The sequence below is a fragment of the Pteropus medius genome, unplaced genomic scaffold (assembly GCF_902729225.1).
Source record: "Pteropus medius unplaced genomic scaffold, Ma_sr-lr_union100, whole genome shotgun sequence".
Classification (NCBI taxonomy): Eukaryota; Metazoa; Chordata; class Mammalia; order Chiroptera; family Pteropodidae; genus Pteropus; species Pteropus medius.
The window spans coordinates 323,273-342,964 of NW_024342468.1; the positions used below are offsets into that span (position 1 = coordinate 323,273).

At 43.2% G+C, this 19,692-nt stretch overlaps 1 protein-coding gene across 2 annotated transcripts in view; it reads left to right on the forward strand.

Annotated features, from left to right (window-relative positions):
• Positions 1 to 19,692, forward strand: part of ABL1 (ABL proto-oncogene 1, non-receptor tyrosine kinase) — a 115,005-nt gene that overhangs the window by 70,046 nt on the left and 25,267 nt on the right. Inside the window, exons 1-3 of one of the 2 annotated variants that reach the window (XM_039862874.1) lie at positions 2,656 to 2,851; positions 16,565 to 16,738; positions 17,286 to 17,581. In XM_039862874.1, the coding sequence (XP_039718808.1) occupies positions 2,773 to 2,851; positions 16,565 to 16,738; positions 17,286 to 17,581 (549 nt within the window). In that variant the 5' untranslated portion in view covers positions 2,656 to 2,772. Of the gene's footprint in view, positions 1 to 2,655; positions 2,852 to 16,564; positions 16,739 to 17,285; positions 17,582 to 19,692 lie in introns of those variants that run through there. The other variant, XM_039862873.1, reaches the window with a different exon arrangement.

The window sequence follows — 19,692 nt, forward strand, 5'->3', positions numbered from 1 at the left end:
TTCCTTCCTTCCTTCCTTCCTTCCTTCCTTTCCTTCCTTTCCTTCCTTTCCTTCCTTTCCTTTCCCCCCTTTCTTTTCTTTCTATGCCTTTGAGGCTTAAGGTTGCTTAGAGGGAATCTCCTCCTTGAGCCTTTCTTTATTTTAGTAAGGAGACTGAGGCTTTCCTTTATTTCCTTGTAACATAGTGCCTTTTTTGTCTTGCAGGTGAGTTTCAAAAGCTTAAAAACTGGATCTGGAAAGAATAGTCTAGGTTTGATATGGTAGGATACACTTTGGTGATATTTTTAATATTCGTTGCTGCTAATTCAGAGGGTTTTGCCAGACCTGTTGATGCATGGTTTTATAACTAAATTTAAAAGATTTGGACACAGTTTATAAGCATTACTCATTTTAAGAGGATAAGGTCATTTTAGACTGAAGAGCAGAATATTAGTCACCAGCTTTTTAAAATAAACTTCCCAGTATAAACTGCAGCACATGCAAACAAATACCTGGGCCTGTATTAACTGATAGTATTCAATGATATGGTTAGAATTGCAAAAATGCCCATTAATGTATAATTCTTGGCATTGAGTTGACAATTTTAAATCTGAAATGCTGTATAATGACAGAATTTGTTATAGTCTGGTCCAAAGCCCTTGAACTTTCCAAAACACCACCAAAACAGATATTTTATTTTTTAGCATTTTTGTACTGGTGGCACCTTTTTGATTTTTATTTTTGGCTTTACACTTAGAAGTTGAAAGGTTCAAGACAACACTAAACAAGTCTGAGTCATTACCTGCAGACTGTCTAGCAGATGATAGTGTTTCCTGGCGTCCAGATAGCATCCGCATTCACTGCACTTGTCACCTGGTGGCCCTGCAGCCCTGTGTCTCCAGGCAATGGGAACTGCATACTTCCCTGACAGTGCCTTTTTAGGTGCTCAGAAGGCCTGACAGGTACTACAGTACTAACTGTCCACTCAGGTGCAGTAAAAACACATTTCGTACATTGATCAGAATTCGGCAGGACACCTCTGAGAAATTAACGACGGGCCCAGTGAGAACTCCTGTGATATACACTAGTCACATCCAGTCCAATCTTGAATTTTTATGTGTTATTTTTGGCAGACCTAAACGAAGATCTTCTTACTTAGCCATTCCTGATGTACTTACTGAAGATACCCATGTTTTTGTCATTATAGGATAGGCCAGAAAGTAAAACGAGTTTACCTTTGTCTCCTGGGCTGATCACTGTAGCCAGGGTCTCTTAACCAAGGCTTCCTCTGAAACATAGGACGTTAGTTATTTAACCAAAGATATAGATGCCCAAAGCTTTAATCTACTTGTAATTTTTTCATGGTCGGAGGGGGCTGTGTAATCCACCAGTTAGAAGCCTTATTTTTGGATCTAGGCAGACCTGGGTGAGTCCAGCTCTGCCTGTTTCTAGCTGTAGGGCCTTTGGCAAGGCGTTTGACTTCTCTGAGCTTCAGGTTTTTACCTGAAGAATAGGGATAATAATTGTTTTCCTCCCAGGATTGTCATGCAAATGCAGTGTGGTAATGGAAGGGCCAGGAGTGGGACACGGAGATCTCAGTACAGGTCAGCGCTCATTATTCCTTTGCTCTGTGCCGTGGCAGTTTCGGTGTAGTTACCTGACACTGTTATTAAATTTCTCTTCCTATTGTTGACATTGATCTGAGTTTTATTATTTGGTGTGATCGGGGTCCCTATTGTTTCCCACTTATTTGGATTTCTGGTTTCATGCCAAGTAACACATTCTTGTGATTATTGTTATTTTATAATATGTTATAATATTGTCTATTATCAGCCCTAACTAGAAGTATGAAAAGATTTGAGCCCAACACAGCAATGAGATGAGTTTTAAACTGTGGCGCCCGTGGCACTTGCCAAACTAGGGAAAATTCTCTGTTGAAGAAAATGAGGCAAAGAAGGGCTGTGGGCCCTGCCTCTGATGAATTCGCTGGTGGAGACTGCGGCCCCTTTCCATATAATCAGAAATCGTGTTTGAATGCGGACAGCTCGTCTTTTTCCAGCGGTTTCCAGCCTGAATGCATGATTTGACACAGGTGTTGCATACTTGTGTAGCTGTCCTGTGGGTTTCAGTTACTCTGATTATTCATTCCTTAGACACCCATTGAGTTAGCCTTAATCACTGTAAGCTCACTTAATATGAATGAGACCATTATTGGTAATTCCAGAGGAATTTGCATTATTCACCAGCACCCCGGGGACACAGGGTTCGCCAGGGCACCGCGCGGTGGAGACGCAGGTCTCAGAAGCGGTGCCGAGCACCTGTGTTCCCCGACAGCCGGAGCAGCCAGCGTGGCCGGTGTCTTTCTCGGGGTGTTAGGGCCGCGCTTCGCGACGTTCAGCGCCACTGAAGGCTGTGCTTAAGAGACAGCCTCCTGTCGGCCTAGAAGGTGGCCCGGGTTGGCTTCGGGGCGCGGTAGTAGTCTGGGGCCGGTCGGGCCCTGCGAACGCCGGAAAGGGCCGGGGCGCGGCGCCGAGGGGGTTAAGGCGTCGGAGGCTGCGGGGGCGGGCCTCGCGGCCCGGGCTCGGGGCCCTTTGTTAAGTGGCGCGTCGGGAGCGGAGACGGAGACGCGGCCGCGGCCATGGGCGGGCGCGCGGGGCGGCGGTGAGGCCGCATGGCGGGGCCGCAGGGGCCCGGGGGGGCGCGCGGGGCCATCGGGCCGAGCTGGGCGAGCCGGGCCTGAGTCGCGCCGCGTTGGAGAAGGGGCGCCGGCCCCGACGCCGCTGGCACGCGAAAATGTTGGAGATCTGCTTGAAGTTGGTGGGCTGCAAGTCGAAGAAGGGGCTCTCGTCGTCCTCCAGCTGTTACCTGGAAGGTAGGCGCCGGGCCAGAGCCGGGAGCGGGTCGAGGCGGCGGCGGGGTCCCCGGCCGGGCCTTCCTAGGCCTTGCCCGCCGCGCGCGCTCCCTCCTCTCCCTCCCTCCCTCCCTCCCTCTCCCCTCGCTCTCCCGCTCCCTCTTTCTCTCTTTCTCTCGACCGCCCCTGGGCGCTGTCGGCCGAGCGGGGGTGGAGGAGTGGGGGTGGGGGTGCAGGGCTCCGGGCCCGCGCCGCTAACCCCGGGAGAGCCCGCGTCGGGTTGGTCGGTGGTGTCGAGGGGCCCCAACTGCGGGGCTTCGCCGGAGAAAGTTTGAGAAAGCGAACTCCACAGGCCTGAACAGCCTGGTCAGCCCACGTTGTGGAATTTCCACCGTTAAGTGGGAATTATGTGTCAAAAAGGTCGACCCGTGTTTGTGAAACAGATGATTTTCATTAAGTATCGTGTACAAAGGGAACACGGCTCTACCATTTATGGGTACAGAATTTCAAGTGATCTTTCCACTCCCCCACCCCCACCCCCACCCCATACTACCCTACGGACCACGAAGAGGTCTTAGGCATTTTCTCTCTTTTCAGTAGAGAACAGAGAAATTACACCAGATTTTGAGAAGGGTTTTGAATGGGTTCAGAGCACTGGGGTGGGGGAGGGACCGCACGTTAGGTTTCTCCACTGAATCGGAGCCAGAAGCGGTTCACTTTTGCCTTCTTTCCGTCCTGCTCTCCTTAGATAATCCCAGTTCGCTCTTTCCTCTCATTTGTCTTTCGTTTTCTGTACTGGTGAGGTGACGGCTGAGAAAAAAGTGACTTGAGGATGAGTGGTCGTCATTTTGAAGCTTAAAGATGGATCTGAAATGGATCTGATTTGAGGACTGGTCATCCCAGACTGTTACTTTCAGCAGAAAAGGCTAAGCGGACTTAAAAGATGTAATCCTGTTTGTATTTCGCCATCATTTTCATTGAGGACTTAAAATAGGAATAGAAATGTAAAGCTCATTTTAGAACAATTAGGATTTCTGCTGTAGTGCCATGAAATTGTGATGTTTTTCTTTTTAAAATAGAGAAATAAACAGAGGCCTCATTAATTGTCTAAACTTTTTTTTCCTTCCAACTTTTTGACTTGAGGGCCTGCCTGGAGTCACATGTGCAACTCAAACCGTAAACACCAGTGATACACGTGAAACCCATGGGCCCTTCTTGCCACAGTATGTGGACATCCATCCCTTTCCCTCTCTGGGATTAGGGGCCTCGGAAAAGGCTCGTCCAGATGGAGCAGCCTCACACAATCTAGCATTTGAGCGACGGAGATGGTTTATTTGTCCCCTACAAGTTGGCATCTGAGCAACCAAAATCATCTTCAGTTAATACGTGGCTTGTTTTCCAAGTCACTCAAAATTCTGAACACACTCGCATTACCATCTGTAAAGAGTTAGCATGAGGCATTACCACTCAGTTCTGCAGATGGGTGCCTAAGGCCGGGGAGATGATGGCCTTTCCTAACTGCAGAACTGGAGGAAAGCTTAGGTCACAGCAAAGCTGTGACATTGTTTTGTTTTGTTTAGTGCGTACCTGACTGATTTAATTATTGTATAGAAGGAGGAAATCTAAAGTCTATTGTAACATGTCTTGAAATGATGTTGGTTCTCATGTCTCAAAAAAGAAAGATTCTGGTACAGCAGACTGCCTTGGGTTAAGATGTCATCAAGGAAGGTATCACTGTAGTTCTCTCGATTTTGTTGTTATATTTAATTGGAGAAAATAAATGAAATTATTGGTTTGTAATTAAGAGAATTTAAGAAACCTCAGTGACCGTTTATCTTAAAGACTGGATGCGCGTAGTCTCTTGGGAAAAACAATTGCCAACATCTGGATAAGTAATCTAGCCATTTCATTTTTACTGACATCCTAAATCAATCAGTCAGTGTTTTATTGACACCCACTGGGGCCCAGTCATCACAAGTTATGGAGAGAATTAAATATGGTCAGGTTTTTCATTCTATCAAAGAAGGTTCAACTATAAATGCAACTGTGATCATGCATCTACTTACCACTCAGGCCTAGTTATCAAAGCAATTCTGAATGCTTCCTGTGTGCCAAGCACTGTTACAGCATCCTATGACTTCATTTGCTTAGTTCTTATGATGGCCCTGTGGTCATTTCCATTTTGTAGATGAGGAAACTAAGGCACCAAAGATTAGGAAATTGGTCTAAGGCGACAGAGATAGGAAGTGGTGGAGCTGGGATTTGAACCCACGCTGTCTGTGGCTCCAGAGAGCCCAGTTTTAGCCACTCTATGCTTTCCAGACTGTGACTGTTTATCTCCTTTGCAACTCTGTGAATGTTAAAATGGTATCTTCAGAAACACTAACTAATGCCTGAAATAAGGGCCATCATCTTTTCTCTTCTGGAAACCTAATGCTGATAAATATGATTACCTTTAGCTATACAGTTAAAATTTTAAAAGTGTATGTTAACATAGTTGTACGTGGTAAAAAAAAAAAAAAAAAAAAAATTAAAGGATATTTATTTAGTGAAAAGTAATTCTCCTGGGTAGTTTCCCTACCCAGAGGCACTCAGGAGTTTTTTAGAAATATTTTACGTATATATAAGCATTTATAGCATTTGAATTTTGTGCTTCAGCTTTGTGAAGATGTATGTTTATAGCAGTAGCTGCTGTTTACCACGGTCACATTTAGCTTTACAGTCTTCCATCTCCTTCAAACACTGAATTTTCCAATTGTTGCTTCCCCTAGAGATGTGAGAGAAAACATAAACATTGGCCATTTTAATTCATTTTTTTCTAGTTTGCTTTTATTTGTTCATGTGTACAACGTATGCAGATACAAACACAGGTGTACGTGGACATGTAAGTTCCGTACTGCGGGATAAAAACTAATGTCCGAGACGTGAACTCTTCTTGAACTTTCAAAATTTATTTTAAGGGCCCACTTTTAAACGCTTCTTTTCAGCAGTTAACTTTCAGGAGGATGCTTTACGTGCTGCCAGCCACACAGATGCGCTTTCAGAATTGCTTCAGAGAAGCATATGCTCTCTTTCTAAATACTCTCTCCTGACGTCATCAGATACTTCTCTTGTTTAGTTACAAAGAAAATCTGAGGCTCTTTCTGTAACTTAATAGAAAACCAATCCTTTTCATTTGCGGTTGTCATTAAAATTTTCGAGGATTTAGGATGCAGCAGGCCGTGGCACTAAGCACATCATAGCCGTCCTCGGTTTTCGTAGCAGCACTGTGAGCCTTTCAGAGAAGAGGAGGGAGGGCCCCGTTCGCTTTAGTTGGAAATACTTTTGAATGTAGAGTCGGGAGATTGGGGTTTCTGTCTGATAATCGCTCAGCTTTTCTGTTCCCCTACCTCTGAGACAACAAACATCCTTGGTCCAGCCCACCTTAGAGGATTGTTTTGAGGATTTCTGAGATGATTCAAGTGAAAGTTGAAATGTCCTCAAGTCCAGAGAGCTTTATGGCTGGGGAATTGCTAAGGTCCCATTCTCATGGGAGGCGTGCAGCTCTGCAGCAGGCCAGCCTGGACCCAGATGCCATCCATGCTGCCGAGTGACCTTGGGCACGTTGCTCCCTGAGCCTTGGTGTTCTCAGCTCTAAAATAAGGCTCATAGTAGTCTGTGCCTTGTCGAGTTGGAAGATTCACACGAGGTGTTTTAATTGTTTAGCACAGAGCAAGGTGTTAGCATATATTAGCCATTGTTATTTTAAACACTTAGTCTGAAATGTTGGCGTTGCCAGTTTCTCTCTCTCATGGTTGAAGTGATGATGGAATTGAGCTGAGCTCGGTCATAGTTTCTCTTGGTGTTAACAAAACAATTTGTTTCCAAGTTCGCTTTGATGCACGTAATTAATATTTCCTGTCCTTGGTCTTAAGGAAAAGTATCTCTTTGTCCTCTAACCCTCTCTTATTCCCATGGCGACTATTTTAATTGTGGAAGAAAAAACTTCCATTGGCTTATGGTTGGCATCTTCTTCTCTCCAGAGGCAGTATGTGCACAGCTCCAAACATGTGAAACTGAAACTCTCATACTACTTATTACCTTGTTGTAAGATCAAGCGTTAATCTTGCCAGTGTAATCACTGATCCAAAATAGAAACAGGAGAAATTATCTATGGATAGGTTTTTAAAACAGATAACAATATCGTACAACGTGTTGATTATAGTTAACAATACTGTACTGTGTATTTGAAGGTTGCAAAGAGAGTAAATCTTAAAGGTTTTCCTCACAGGAAAAAAAGTGTAACTGGTGATAGATGATAGATGTTAACTTATGATAATCATTTTGCAATATATACATAAATGATTATATCGTATACCTTAAACTTATACATTGTCATATGTCAATTACAGCTCAATAAAACCAGGAAAAAAATAAATATATATATATAACACAAACTAAAGATCAAATGGGACATTGGAAGAATTTAACTTTTCCTCTGTAATGGTGGATCATAAACACAGAAGAAGGATTTATAAAATAGTCTTTTTTTTTTTTTACTCTTTTTTTTAAATGGAAAATTTTAAACCTACGATGAAAGCAGGTAGCATAATGAACGCCCTTGTACTCATCACCCAGCTTTAATAATTATCACCTATGGTCAATCTTGTTTCCTTGCCTAGTGAAGTTATAGTTCCAAAGCCATTTGGAAGAATAACTTCGCTACTTACGGACTTTTGAGAGTCTCACTTCGTCCTCAGATAATGAGAGTTCTGCAGAATTGGTTTTCAAATCCTTCTTTCTTAGCCCACATCGTAGGAACTTTGTTATACTCTGTGTTGGTGGTGGCGATAGGGAAGACAGATGAGGGAGACTGAGCCCCAGGTGGGAGTTAGGGAGGAAAGAGACACACACAGGGGAGATACACACAGACCTGAAGACAAAGACAGACAGACAGGGTGAGACAGGAAAGGGAAAAGATGAGAGGAGGAGGACAGGGGCCAGGGACAGAGGGAGGATGGCCAGAGGGGGGAGAGAGGAAGAGCGAGATCACGAGAGAGAAGTGCAAGCGACTGAGAGACAGGAACGGGCAGCTGCCTGGCAGAGGCGTACCTCACCTCTGCCTCCGTTTCGCTCCTCTGGTGCAGTGGACAGAGTCTCCTCAGTGGGTCTGGGGGCTAGAGCAGGCAAAGCGCCTGGCACCGTGCTAGAACTCAGGCTCCAGAAGTATTAGCTACTATTCTGTCACATGCCGTTGAATAAACTTTCACCTCAGTACTCTTAAATTCTCTTTAGAGACCTAATCCTTATCAATCTTACCAGTTCTCAAATTTAGCTAATAAATAGCATCGTATATCTGATACCTTAAAATCGAATCTAAAGGCAGGCCGCGAATAGAACTAGCCATTGCTTTTGGAGCCAAAATACCTTTTTTTTGGTCATGTTCAATTACTCAGGTCGGCAGTAGAAATTATAATGGCTGAGATGTTCCGGGGGATCGTCTGCCATTGAGTAGCCAGCCCCTTCACTTCAGTGACTCAGGTCTCCACTGACCCCGGAGTCCTTGATGACGCTTTAAAGGAGAACAGGAAATGTGAAATGAATGCTTTCCAACCATCCCAGGCCTGGCACGCGGTGGCGAGTGCAGGGGGCTTTCAATCTGTTGCAAATGGCCTGTGACAGAAGAAAAATACTTTTCTGGTTAGGATGCTCACTGTGGACAGTTTGAATCTGGGCCAGTGCGGGGCTTCATGGAACTTTTTCTCCCCCGCAGACAAAAAGTACATGGAGGCATGGGGCGCTCACCATGCTGTCTGTCTGCCTCTTAAGAGACTAACAAATCCTGTTTCTTTTGAAAGTGCAGAGAAATGTACTTCTGTGTTCCACCTTGTTTTAGGATCTTGGCCATGCTTTACCTGCCATTAAAATCAATGATTGCACTTCCTAGACCTTCATGAAGGTTGCATTTGCTTTTCGTTTCTACTGTCTGTCATTTCTGCTCTCTGCTGTCACAGGTTAGCAGATAATCAAGGTGCACTCTTCAGTCATGACTTAATATTTTACCCTGTTGCTACAGACAACCGCAGGGCGTTAGGAGTTCGTTTTAATGAACACGGAGCAGTGCCGTGTGTCCCACACTGCATGGGGCACGTGCTGCAGACTGTGATAGGAACGCTGGTCTCTGCCCAAAAGGAGCTTACATTATTATGGTGACAGTAAGAGAAGAAGTGATTGTTCTGTAGTCTCTGCAGCGCCCCAGAGCCAAGCACACCGCACCTGACATCCGTACAAAAATTCTCTACATCCACTGCGTGTTCAGCCCTCCCGACAGCCCGGCCAGGTCCGTCCTGCTCTGGCCCCGTTGTGCACTTGAGACACTCAGGCTCAGAAATGAACATCTTCCAGATGTGAACAAGATTTGTCCACCCCCGAACCCAGGCTTATTGGACCCCAAGGCACGAGTGAGCAGGTTTCTTACCATGTGTCATAGGGCGGTAAATAGGAACAGACACCAAATACCCTCAAGAGGTGAAGGGGAAATAATTGGGGGTGAAGCAGCAGGGAAAAGGAAGGAGCAGTCAGAGGTTTGCTAGAGGTAGTGAGGTTAGGAGGGTGGGTCCTAGGGGAGAGAGTGGCACGTGTCGAGGTGCACACATGAGGCAGCAACGGGGTTTGCACGGGGGTGCTGCAAGGCATTTGGAGAGGCTGTGGTGAAAAGTTGGGGTCATGGGAGAAGACAGTCCCAGAGCAGACCCTGAAGGGCCTCGTGTGTCTGCTTCAGGAGCTCAGGATTCTCCTCCAGTTAGGGTGCTAATGACAACCCCAGCCGTTTTTTGAGAGTGTGTTACATGCTAGGAGCAGAGTCTCCTGTGTCATCTGCAAACCGCCCAGTCCCTGGAAGGCACACGTTCCTTACGTCGACACAGGCGACTCTGCTGGTAAGCAGTGACTGACGACTGACATGGCTGCCTCCTGTCTTCTGCCTCTTGGCCAGCAGCCATCTAGGTGGGACTTTAGCAGGCGACTTGGTCAGATTTGCATTTTAGAAAGACCCCTCTGGGGACTGTGAAGTTGGAATGAAATGGGGCAAAGTCAAAGGGGAACCAGTCGAGGGTGTGGTAAGTCACGGAAAGGACAGGACCCATCAGAGATTTAGCAGGAAATGGGGCCAGAATGTGGGTGTGAACTTAATGGGATGAGAGGGGGAGAGGGGACAACAACACAGTGGCCTAAAGTTGGTGGGTCTCACATGGGTCTTCATACTCCATTTGCAGTAATCGTAAACTTCTTTGCAACCTTAGAAGGGATATAAAATTCCTCGTATTATTTCACATTTTGGTAGAGGGAGAGGGTACAGGGACTGTGTATCTTCAGAAAGGTTACTGTTTGAACTGCTGATAGGACAGAGGTTGGAATGGAGAATTTTGTTTTCTAAAATTGACCTCTAGGAACATTATAATATTAAAAGATTCCGGGGGAAATATTTAAACCTTGGGCTAATTTAAATCACTTTATTTTTTAGACTTTTACTTTTTAAAGGTTTCCGTAGAAACCTATTTTACTTACTGCCTATATAACGTAATAAAACTGCATTATTTAAAAAAGGAAATTGTATAATTTGGCCTAATGACTAATTTATAGCAGCTTCCTTTGTAGGCCCACTCCCTGGCAGAAAACTGGGTTGTGCAGAACCGAATCTGCAGCGCAGGCGCTCACAACCTGGAAGCCTGGGTCGGAGCTGGAGTCCAGGGGCCTGTGGCCTTGGATGGGAAATCCCAAAATTTTATTTCACTCACTAACCTCTAACTGAAGATTGGCATTTCGTTTTGTTTGTTTGTTTGTTTTTTAAGAACATAGGTAACAAACCACAGTAATATTAGCAGTACTTGTGACTATCACCAGGAGAAATCAGATAGATATTTTCGTACTATATAACGGTTTTGAATATTACTTCTATACTGATGACTACTTTGAAATGACAGTAGTTACCTAACTGGCTCTTGTTATTTAATGCATTAGTAAGGAAGTGCTGTATCACAATTTTTATAAAATGATTTGAGGACTCGTTCAATACAGTTGTTTTCCTTTGCAATCCTTTGTATTTATTTTATGCATTTACACACTTTATTCTGAGATGGAGTCCCTAGGCATCACCAGAGAGAGGCCACGGCACAGTGGAGATGAAGACCCCTCCCTTAGTGGCCGGGGAGGGTCAGGGGGCCTTGGATCCCTGTGAATCCTACTTCCCTTACTGGGTACGGTCTTCTTCAGGGTCACCTCCTTCCTAACCCCAGTGAGCTGACCTGACCCCTCGCAGCTCCTGGCCCTCGACATCCTCAGCGTCCATCCATGTTGTCAGAAATTGACCCGCAGGGCCGTGCTCGTCTCTTGTTGGAGTTTCGCTTTGAGGCCGTGCAGATGTTCGTTAACTCTGTTTCCCCACAGGGAGCAGGGGCCACGGGACCATGCCTTGCATCGTTACCATCTTGCCCTCCCGCTGCTCTCCAGAGCTGACACAGTGTTTTGGGGTGCCGGGAAGATTTTGTTCAGAGTGTGAATTAATGCCAAAGCTGTATTTAGCTAAACTTGCGTTTAAAATAATTTTAAATGCTCCGGGTGCGGGTGTAAGTTACAAAATAAAGGACCATGTAGAATGTAGATAAAAATGACTTTCAACAAGTCCAAATTGTGGGAAATAATACTTTTCCTCTAAGCTCATATTATAAAAAGTTGTGTGAGACTGTTGCAAACTGACTTGAGAATAGTCTGAGCATGATCTCATCAGTTGGAACAGAGTATGAAATAAAACACGAAGCTTTCCCTCTTTTTTGAAGGATCTGTTTTATAGATGTTTAAATTAGAGATTCCTTGAACTGGAGGATAATAGGGAAGAGTCCACAAAGGAAATAGGAATAAAGCAACACGGGTTTAAATAATTGAATGTGAGCAAAAAGTAAAGTTTATCACATCAGACATACCCTGCTCTCTCACCCCTCCTCCGCCCTGAAATGGTGGGCATGAAATGCCCGTGGTGGACAGCAAAGACTGCAGAGGGCACCCCGGAGGGAACCGCGGCCTTGGGCACCAGTGTCAACAGGAAGGTGGGAAGCTTCCCAGGGTGTTTTTCCTGGAGTTGAAGTCTTCTCTCCCTCCGGGACTGTGAAGTAGCCTCGCCAGCCCCTGGAGGTCAAGAGCACTTTCCTTCTCTTCCTGTTTGCCTGCAGGGGCTTCTGCAGCAGCAGCAGCAGCAGCAGCAGCAGCAGCTCCTGGAAGTCTAGACCAGATACGCCGTATCAGAGAATCTCCTGTAAACATTGTGGGTCAGTGACTCACAATTTGAAGAAAGGATTATTTTGTATAAAAGATCTCTAAATTGCACTTTAAAGACCCAAGCCATTTTCTTAGAATACCGTCTAAAGTTAATCACGCACAGGCCCAGTGAATCTCGTGGCATTTTCAAACCGTTTGATACTCTCGTAGTCGGAGCCATAGCATTTCAGCGGTTTGGAGGCACTTTTGTAGATACCGCCATTCTTGGTGCTTACCTGGCTGATTACTGACTTCTCCTGAGTTTTGTTGGTGATGGAAACCTTTTCATTAACAGTATGGTGAAATAACAGTGGGGTTTTTACATGGGCTGAAGGGCACTTTTGAAAAGATACAATTCTTAAATGTATTTAAAATATGACTCAGGATGCTGCAGAAAATGTTCACCAAAAAAATATAAGAATAATAGCAGATGCTAAAATTTCTTTCCCAAAACTTAACAATAGCCCAAAGAGCCATTCATTGGAAGAACAGAAGAGGGGAGCTATTTGGGGCATCTTTTTTTTAACGAAGACTGGGCTTTTTTAGGGGGTCTAACTTCCTGACAGTGGGACTGGCAGCAAGTTCACGTATTATGCAAGGAAGATAGAAGTACATTCTGCAACTTTGGCCTCGTAAGCTGTGATCATTTTTAAGGTTGACGAGCATAGTTCGCTATGAAATGAAGCAAGGAACTTGGCATTTATACATCGTGAGTCAATTTTGACATCAGCCTGGATTGGGAATTGACTGGAAGGTTTGGGGATTGGACTGTGGCTGCACTTGAGTGTCTCGATCCAGAGGCATGCATGAGCAATACTTCCCTTTGGGCTTTGGCCATTAATTTGTGGAATGGAGCAAGAACTGGAGAGGAAAATTGAGAGGCTGCCTTGGATTTCCTGACGTCCTGTTGAATCAAAAAGCAGTGGGAGGCCCTTTCCTTCCTGACAGAGGCCTCACCCCTGCACATGACATTCCCGGCATCCGCCTCCGTGTTAGAGCCAGCCCTTCTTTCACCTATACTTGAAACTTTCCCATGGTCACCCGTGGGCGAGTAGCTGCGATCCGCCTATTCCAGGTGTTTTCCAGGCCACTTCCCCTGATTATGTAACTTTGATCAAATCCAGATGCTGCAGAATGTTTGATAGAAGAGGTCAAATGGCATTTGAGAAGAAAAGCATTTCTGTATTCATGACTTAGGTTTAATTTCCTGTATGGGCCTGGTCTGCCAGAGCTGTATGCTGTGGCCACAAGGAGGGGACACCAGAGGGAAGTGCACAGATACTTTTTCAGGACGACTTGAGAAGATCCCCTCCTCGCCCAGGAACTTTTTCATGCTAAATTATCAATTATATAAGTGTCAGCTTCTAACAGTTTTTCTATTTTTGTAATTGTTTCCCGATTATAAAAATCCACATTCATTGCGAGAAATACTCCGAAATATAGAAAAGAATCAAGAATGTTTTACATGTTCGTATTCTCACCCCCCGAGTTAACTGCTGTTCACATCTCAGAGCAGTTACTTCTGGACTATTTTCGATTTTTATAAAATTGATAATTGCTGTGAATATATTCCCAAGCCATTAGATATTTTTTCCAATAATTATTTCGAATGGCTTTATGAATATATTCTATTTTATGGATGAGACCGCAAAATAGCTTATCTTGTATTGATAAACATTTTTGTATTTTCTTTTCGTGTGCTGTTATTCAAAAACCAGCATGTACAGATCATCGTGTGGGTCTCTTAGGATAACTTCCCAGAGGTAGATCAAAGGTTATAGAATTTTTAAGGGGCCAGGTTCTCATTTCCAGTTGCCCTCCTAAATGTCACAGCAGTTTCTGTACCACATATGAGCTAGCATTGTGCGAGTGCCCATTTCATTCAGTCTGAACACCGAAGAAAATGTACCTGTCAATTTGTTGAATAATTTGCATTTCTTTGATTACTAGAGAGTTAACAGGCTTTCTGTGTTTAATAATAATTTAAATTTTCTGTGAATTGCTTATTCTTGGTTTTGGTTCTTTTTTTCCATAAGTGGGAGGATTTGTCTTTTTCTTTTGATAGGCAAGGGTTCTCTTACGTTGAGAATCCTTTGCCTAATAGTTTTAAGTAATAGAATGACATTACTTAAAAGAAGTTCTTTTGACTGACTTCCGCTTAACTAAATTGCCAAACTGACCTGCGCTCCACTTCCTTTGCGATCCATGTGTGCCTCGTGCCGAGGCGTGGCACATGGGATAGGGACTCCACCGTGGTCCACTGAGTCGTGGCCACATCAAGAGCCGGTTGTGTTTCTTTCCAAATCTGTTTATTTTAGATACTACTCGCTGTTTTTATTACTTGGATAATAAGAAACCAGTGAAATCAAATGTGAAAGAGAATTGTTTCTATGCAAATGAAAATGCTTTAGACAGACTCAGTGAGGGCAGGTAATTTTTTAAACACTGCTACCGGATCAGGCAACTTATAAACGATTGAAAGGGATTGCGCTGGATTACATATCGAATGGCTCTGAATCCTCCCGCCACCTTCAGGAAATTGAACTAGAAGTGAGATGAGGTATTACAGGTGTGACTTACAGAAGAAGACACCACCCAACCTAATCAGATGCCCACATTCGAAAGGACAGTCCTTGGCCCTTTAGTCAAAACTGACCAGCGAACTTTCAGATGGAGGTGGGGGATCACATATTTTAATAAAGAAATAATAATTTATTTTTGGTTAATTGATCAATCCCCGATCACAGTGGCGCTAGACATACTTTTAGAGCCTGACACATCACTAAAGCTTTTCCGTATTCCAGGAAATGTTGCTGTTACCAGACCCTCTTCCTTGCCCCCATTATTCATGAGATGAAATGACCAAGTATAGTAGTGACATAATTTGCAGTTTACTCTCTTAGAAAAACAATTCCTCTAGGTTTACTTCAGTCAGTAGTAGCACAAAAACTAGAATCGAAAGACCTTCGTTATTTATATTTTACTGATTTATTCCAAAGAGGTGTTATAAAGAATGTCCATTTCTGAAAATTCTCCAGTTACATTTCTAGAAGTTTAGCTTAGTCCCTCAGATATCTTAGGTGCCTCCAGTGGGTTGTTTGTTTTCTTTTGATTTTTTAAGTGAATACTGAAGAATCGGGCCCATCCCCAAGATGGGTGTGATTGCCCAAGAAAAGATGTTTAGGGGAGGGGGAAGTCTTTTAAATCCATAAAGGGAGAAAATTAAAACAATTTTGTTTTGTTACCATTTGAGTTTGGCTTAAGCATATGGTAAATCGTTCCATTCTTTTCAAATTAGAATTTCTCCTCTCCCCTTTTTAAAAAAGTTTGATTTCTTAATGTAGTTGCCTTAAACGAGTATTCAAATTTCACTCCATAATATCCTACAATTGTTAAGATCTACTGGGAATAGATTTGCTGGTTTCAGAGGACCCTTGTACGCATTTGTCATTATCACAGAGAAATTCTAGAGAATTTGAGCATAATTCAAGAAGACGACAAGAAGAAACTTCAAGAAAAAAATGATGAACCGTTTGACCCTATAGTGAACAATAGTCACACATTCCTAATATAAGGGATGTTGATTGGTTTTCAACTTTAAGAATATATGTATAGACAGAACATGAAAAATTTTATTACAGAATAGAAGAAACACTTTTCACAAGGTGAAAGAAAGTATAAAGAAGGCCATATTCGAGAGTAAGCTAGAGTGAGGAAAGCTGGAAGGAAGTGTAGGATGTAAACATCCTTATCTTAGGAAGTCAATAGTTGAGAGATACTGTCTCTAGCTGGTAGAACAAGAAATACAGGCGTAAGTCTGATACTGAAAACACAAAGGTAACCAGTAGAGGATGGCACAGGGAGGCGGAGGGATGGAGGGATAGGGCCGAGCAGGGATTCTCCCACGCAGCTTATGTTTAGAGATGGAAGTGATCACGCGCGCGCGCGCGCACACACACACACGGCTGGTGCCTCTGGGTGTAGAGAGGAATGGGATAGAAAATGTTTGTCTTTCATTAAAAACCCTTCTGTGCTATTAGATTTTAAATTAGATGCGTACATTTAAAAATATATGATACATTTAAAAATGTTTTAAAGCTAGAAACTTTCCTTCCATATTATAACATAAGCAATGGCAGACTTACAAAGATGGGCTTTTTCCATTTCTAACTGAATTCATTTTGCATTAATAAATTTGAAAAGCTTAAACTATTTGAGAACAGTAGTTATCACCTTGGAATGAAAATACTTAGTATTTCTCACAAGAGTTGAGAAAGGGAGAGTCAATGTTTTTAGTGACCTTTTTAATACGTAGTATGTACAGATGTTAAGAAATGAAATAAATTAAGAATGTATAATGTTGGAAACATGGACTTTTTTTGTTCCTGTGGATAAAATTAATTTTCCCCTCAATTCTTCTTACTGTTTCTTTCATTTCTCTTCCAGAAGCCCTCCAAAGGCCAGTAGCATCTGACTTTGAGCCCCAGGGTCTGAGCGAAGCGGCTCGTTGGAACTCCAAGGAAAACCTTCTTGCTGGTCCCAGTGAAAATGACCCCAACCTTTTTGTTGCACTGTATGATTTTGTGGCCAGTGGGGACAACACTCTAAGTATAACTAAAGGTAAAAGGGCGTGGACAGCTGGCGGTGGTTGCAAGAGACGGAAATCAGGGGACACTGTGGCTCGACTGTCGACCCCTTTGCAGATTGAAAGAACAGGTTTAAAGTTCGGGATGCAGAGAGATCCAAAATATTAAATGGCATCTCTGTAAGAGAGTCGCTTTTCCATGAGAAGAGTTCCTGTACAGTCATCCTCAGCAAAGCAGAGCTTCCTTATTTGATGTTGATAAAGGCACCTAGAACACTGAAAACACTTTCTTTAAGAAAAAGTATTTTTTCCCTAAAAAGCTTTCTTAGAAACAGAGCACTCGAATAAACATAATAGGTTTATAAAAACAGGTTATATATTTATCTGTGCATTCAATACAAGTAGGGAGCTTTAAGTAAAATGTACTTTTACACACTTATAAATACATATATTTGTGTGGATTCATTAAAATGAAGTAGATGTTTAGGAATTTGGAAAGTTTTAATAATCATGCAAAAATAAGTGAGAATGAATGAATTAGCCTTTTAGCTGATGCGTCTGATTTGGTTCTTTTCTTCTCAGGTGAAAAGCTCCGGGTCTTAGGCTACAATCACAATGGGGAATGGTGCGAAGCCCAAACCAAGAATGGCCAGGGGTGGGTTCCAAGCAACTATATCACTCCTGTCAACAGTCTGGAGAAGCATTCCTGGTACCACGGGCCGGTGTCCCGCAACGCCGCCGAGTACCTGCTCAGCAGTGGCATCAACGGCAGCTTCTTGGTGCGGGAGAGCGAGAGCAGCCCCGGGCAGAGGTCCATCTCGCTGCGATACGAAGGGAGGGTGTACCACTACAGGATCAACACTGCTTCCGATGGCAAGGTAGGGGTCCCAGGCGCGGGAGCTGGTGGACGGGGTCAGTCTTTGGCTAGGAGAAGCCAGAGGTCCCTCTGCTGGGTTGATAAGTTATTGCAGCAAGGCTCAACCAGGAACACATTTGAAGACGCTTTCAAGTAAACAGGCGACATCATTCCATCAGCCTTATGAAAGACCCTCTGTTGAGGACCCATCACATGGTAGTGCAAGTCCATGGGCTGGTATGGTTCTCTGAATGTCTCGCTGGACTCTTGTCAGCAGTTTCATAAGAGAGGGGGAATATCCGTTAGGTTTTGTGCAGACCTCTTACACTAAGACACTTCCTTTTTAAAAGATCTCTTACGATGGTAATTTATCCTCAGTGAGTAAAATTCAGACAATAATAGTTGGGTATTTTTAAAGCAAAAAGCCACCTTAATAGCACCTCACCAAAATAAGTCTGGTACATGGCCTTCCTATGGATAAAATTGTGTGTGTGTGTCTCTGTACATAGTTTTTAAACAAAAATGGGATCACATTATACCCGTAGATTTCCAAACCCAAGCTATAGTTTTGTAAATGAATGTGATCATATCAGCAGTCCTTAGGAATCCATGAAGTGAGGGGAGGAACGAGCATAGTTACTGCCCCTACTGTGTGCTGGGGCATTTCTCAGTCTTCATCTCACTTAAAGCTCACCTCAGTCTTCGGGGCAGGTACTGCTATAAGCTGCATTTTTGCAGTAAGGAAAGGAAATGAGGCTTAGAGGGATGAAATTTCTCGCCCAAGATGACAGTGAGTAAATTGATGGAACTAGGCTGCGACCACACTGTCTGCTCTACTGCACTGTGTCGTCATTGAGGATGTAGATAGGTGGCTTGCCGGGGTGGGTCCAGATGGTGTATGTATTTTTTAATAACATGTAATACATGCACATGGTTTAAAAAAATGAATTACAATGAAAAGTAATTCTGTCTCCTAATTTACTTCCGTGCCCAGAGGCAGCCACTGTAACTAGTTTCTTCCAGAATTACCAGATGCATATATGTTTACGTTTTTAAAAAAACACAAATGATGCATACTGCACACTGTTGTGCATCTCGCTTTTCCCACCTGATGATATATTTTGGAGATTGTTTTATGGCAGCACATTTAGAGTTGCCTCATTCCTATTACTGACTGCACAGCACGGATGGCCCATTATTTATTTAAGCAGTCCCCTGCTGGTTGACATTTAGGTTGTTTCCAGTTTTATGCTGTTACAAATAATGTTATGAGGTGGCTTTCTACTCTTAAAAAAAATCTTGACCTGCTGTAAAAAAAAAAATTTTTTTACATCACCACCAGATACACTAATAACAAAAGGTAAAACCCCTACTTACTCTTAATTTATGTAATGCACTTTGATATTTTGTATTCCATTCTGTTGTTTCTCTTTAATTGTGGTCATAATCCGCTAAATTTATTTCATAGACCCCCTACTGGGTCATGCCCTGCAGTTTGGAAGTACACTTCACATACTTCTTTTGCACAGTGGAGAGTATGCAAGATAAGTTGCTAGAATTGATTGAAGGTTATATGTGATTAAAATTTGTGTAGATATTGCCCGATTACTTCTATAGAAATTGTACAGATGTGTTTCTCACCAGCAGCATATAAGAGTGTGTGTTTTTCCTCACTGTCATCAGCAGTATACTATCAGACTTGTAAAAACATCTCTGTCACTAGTTGGTAAAGCTGATATCGTGTTAATGTTTAATACGCATGCGTCGTATTTTGAGTGATTCCTATGCCATTTACTGAATTTATCTTTTCCTACATATCTGAAATGCACCAGATTTGCATATATATTTATGTCTGTCGATCTACTCTCCGTAGTCTTTCATTAGTCTATTCATATGTCAATACCAGACTTAATCGGTATAGCTTTATAATATGTTTTATTTTCTGGTAGGACTAGTTCCCTCTATTTAGCATTCTTATGACTATCATCACACATTTATACCATACAAATGCACATGCACACAAACGTGTATGTGTGCGTGCGTGTGTGTGTGTGTGTGTGTGTGTGTGTGTGTACTTAATGTTCTTATCTGTTGCATTTCTTCCCCATGTGTCAGGGTTTTCTGGCCAAAGTC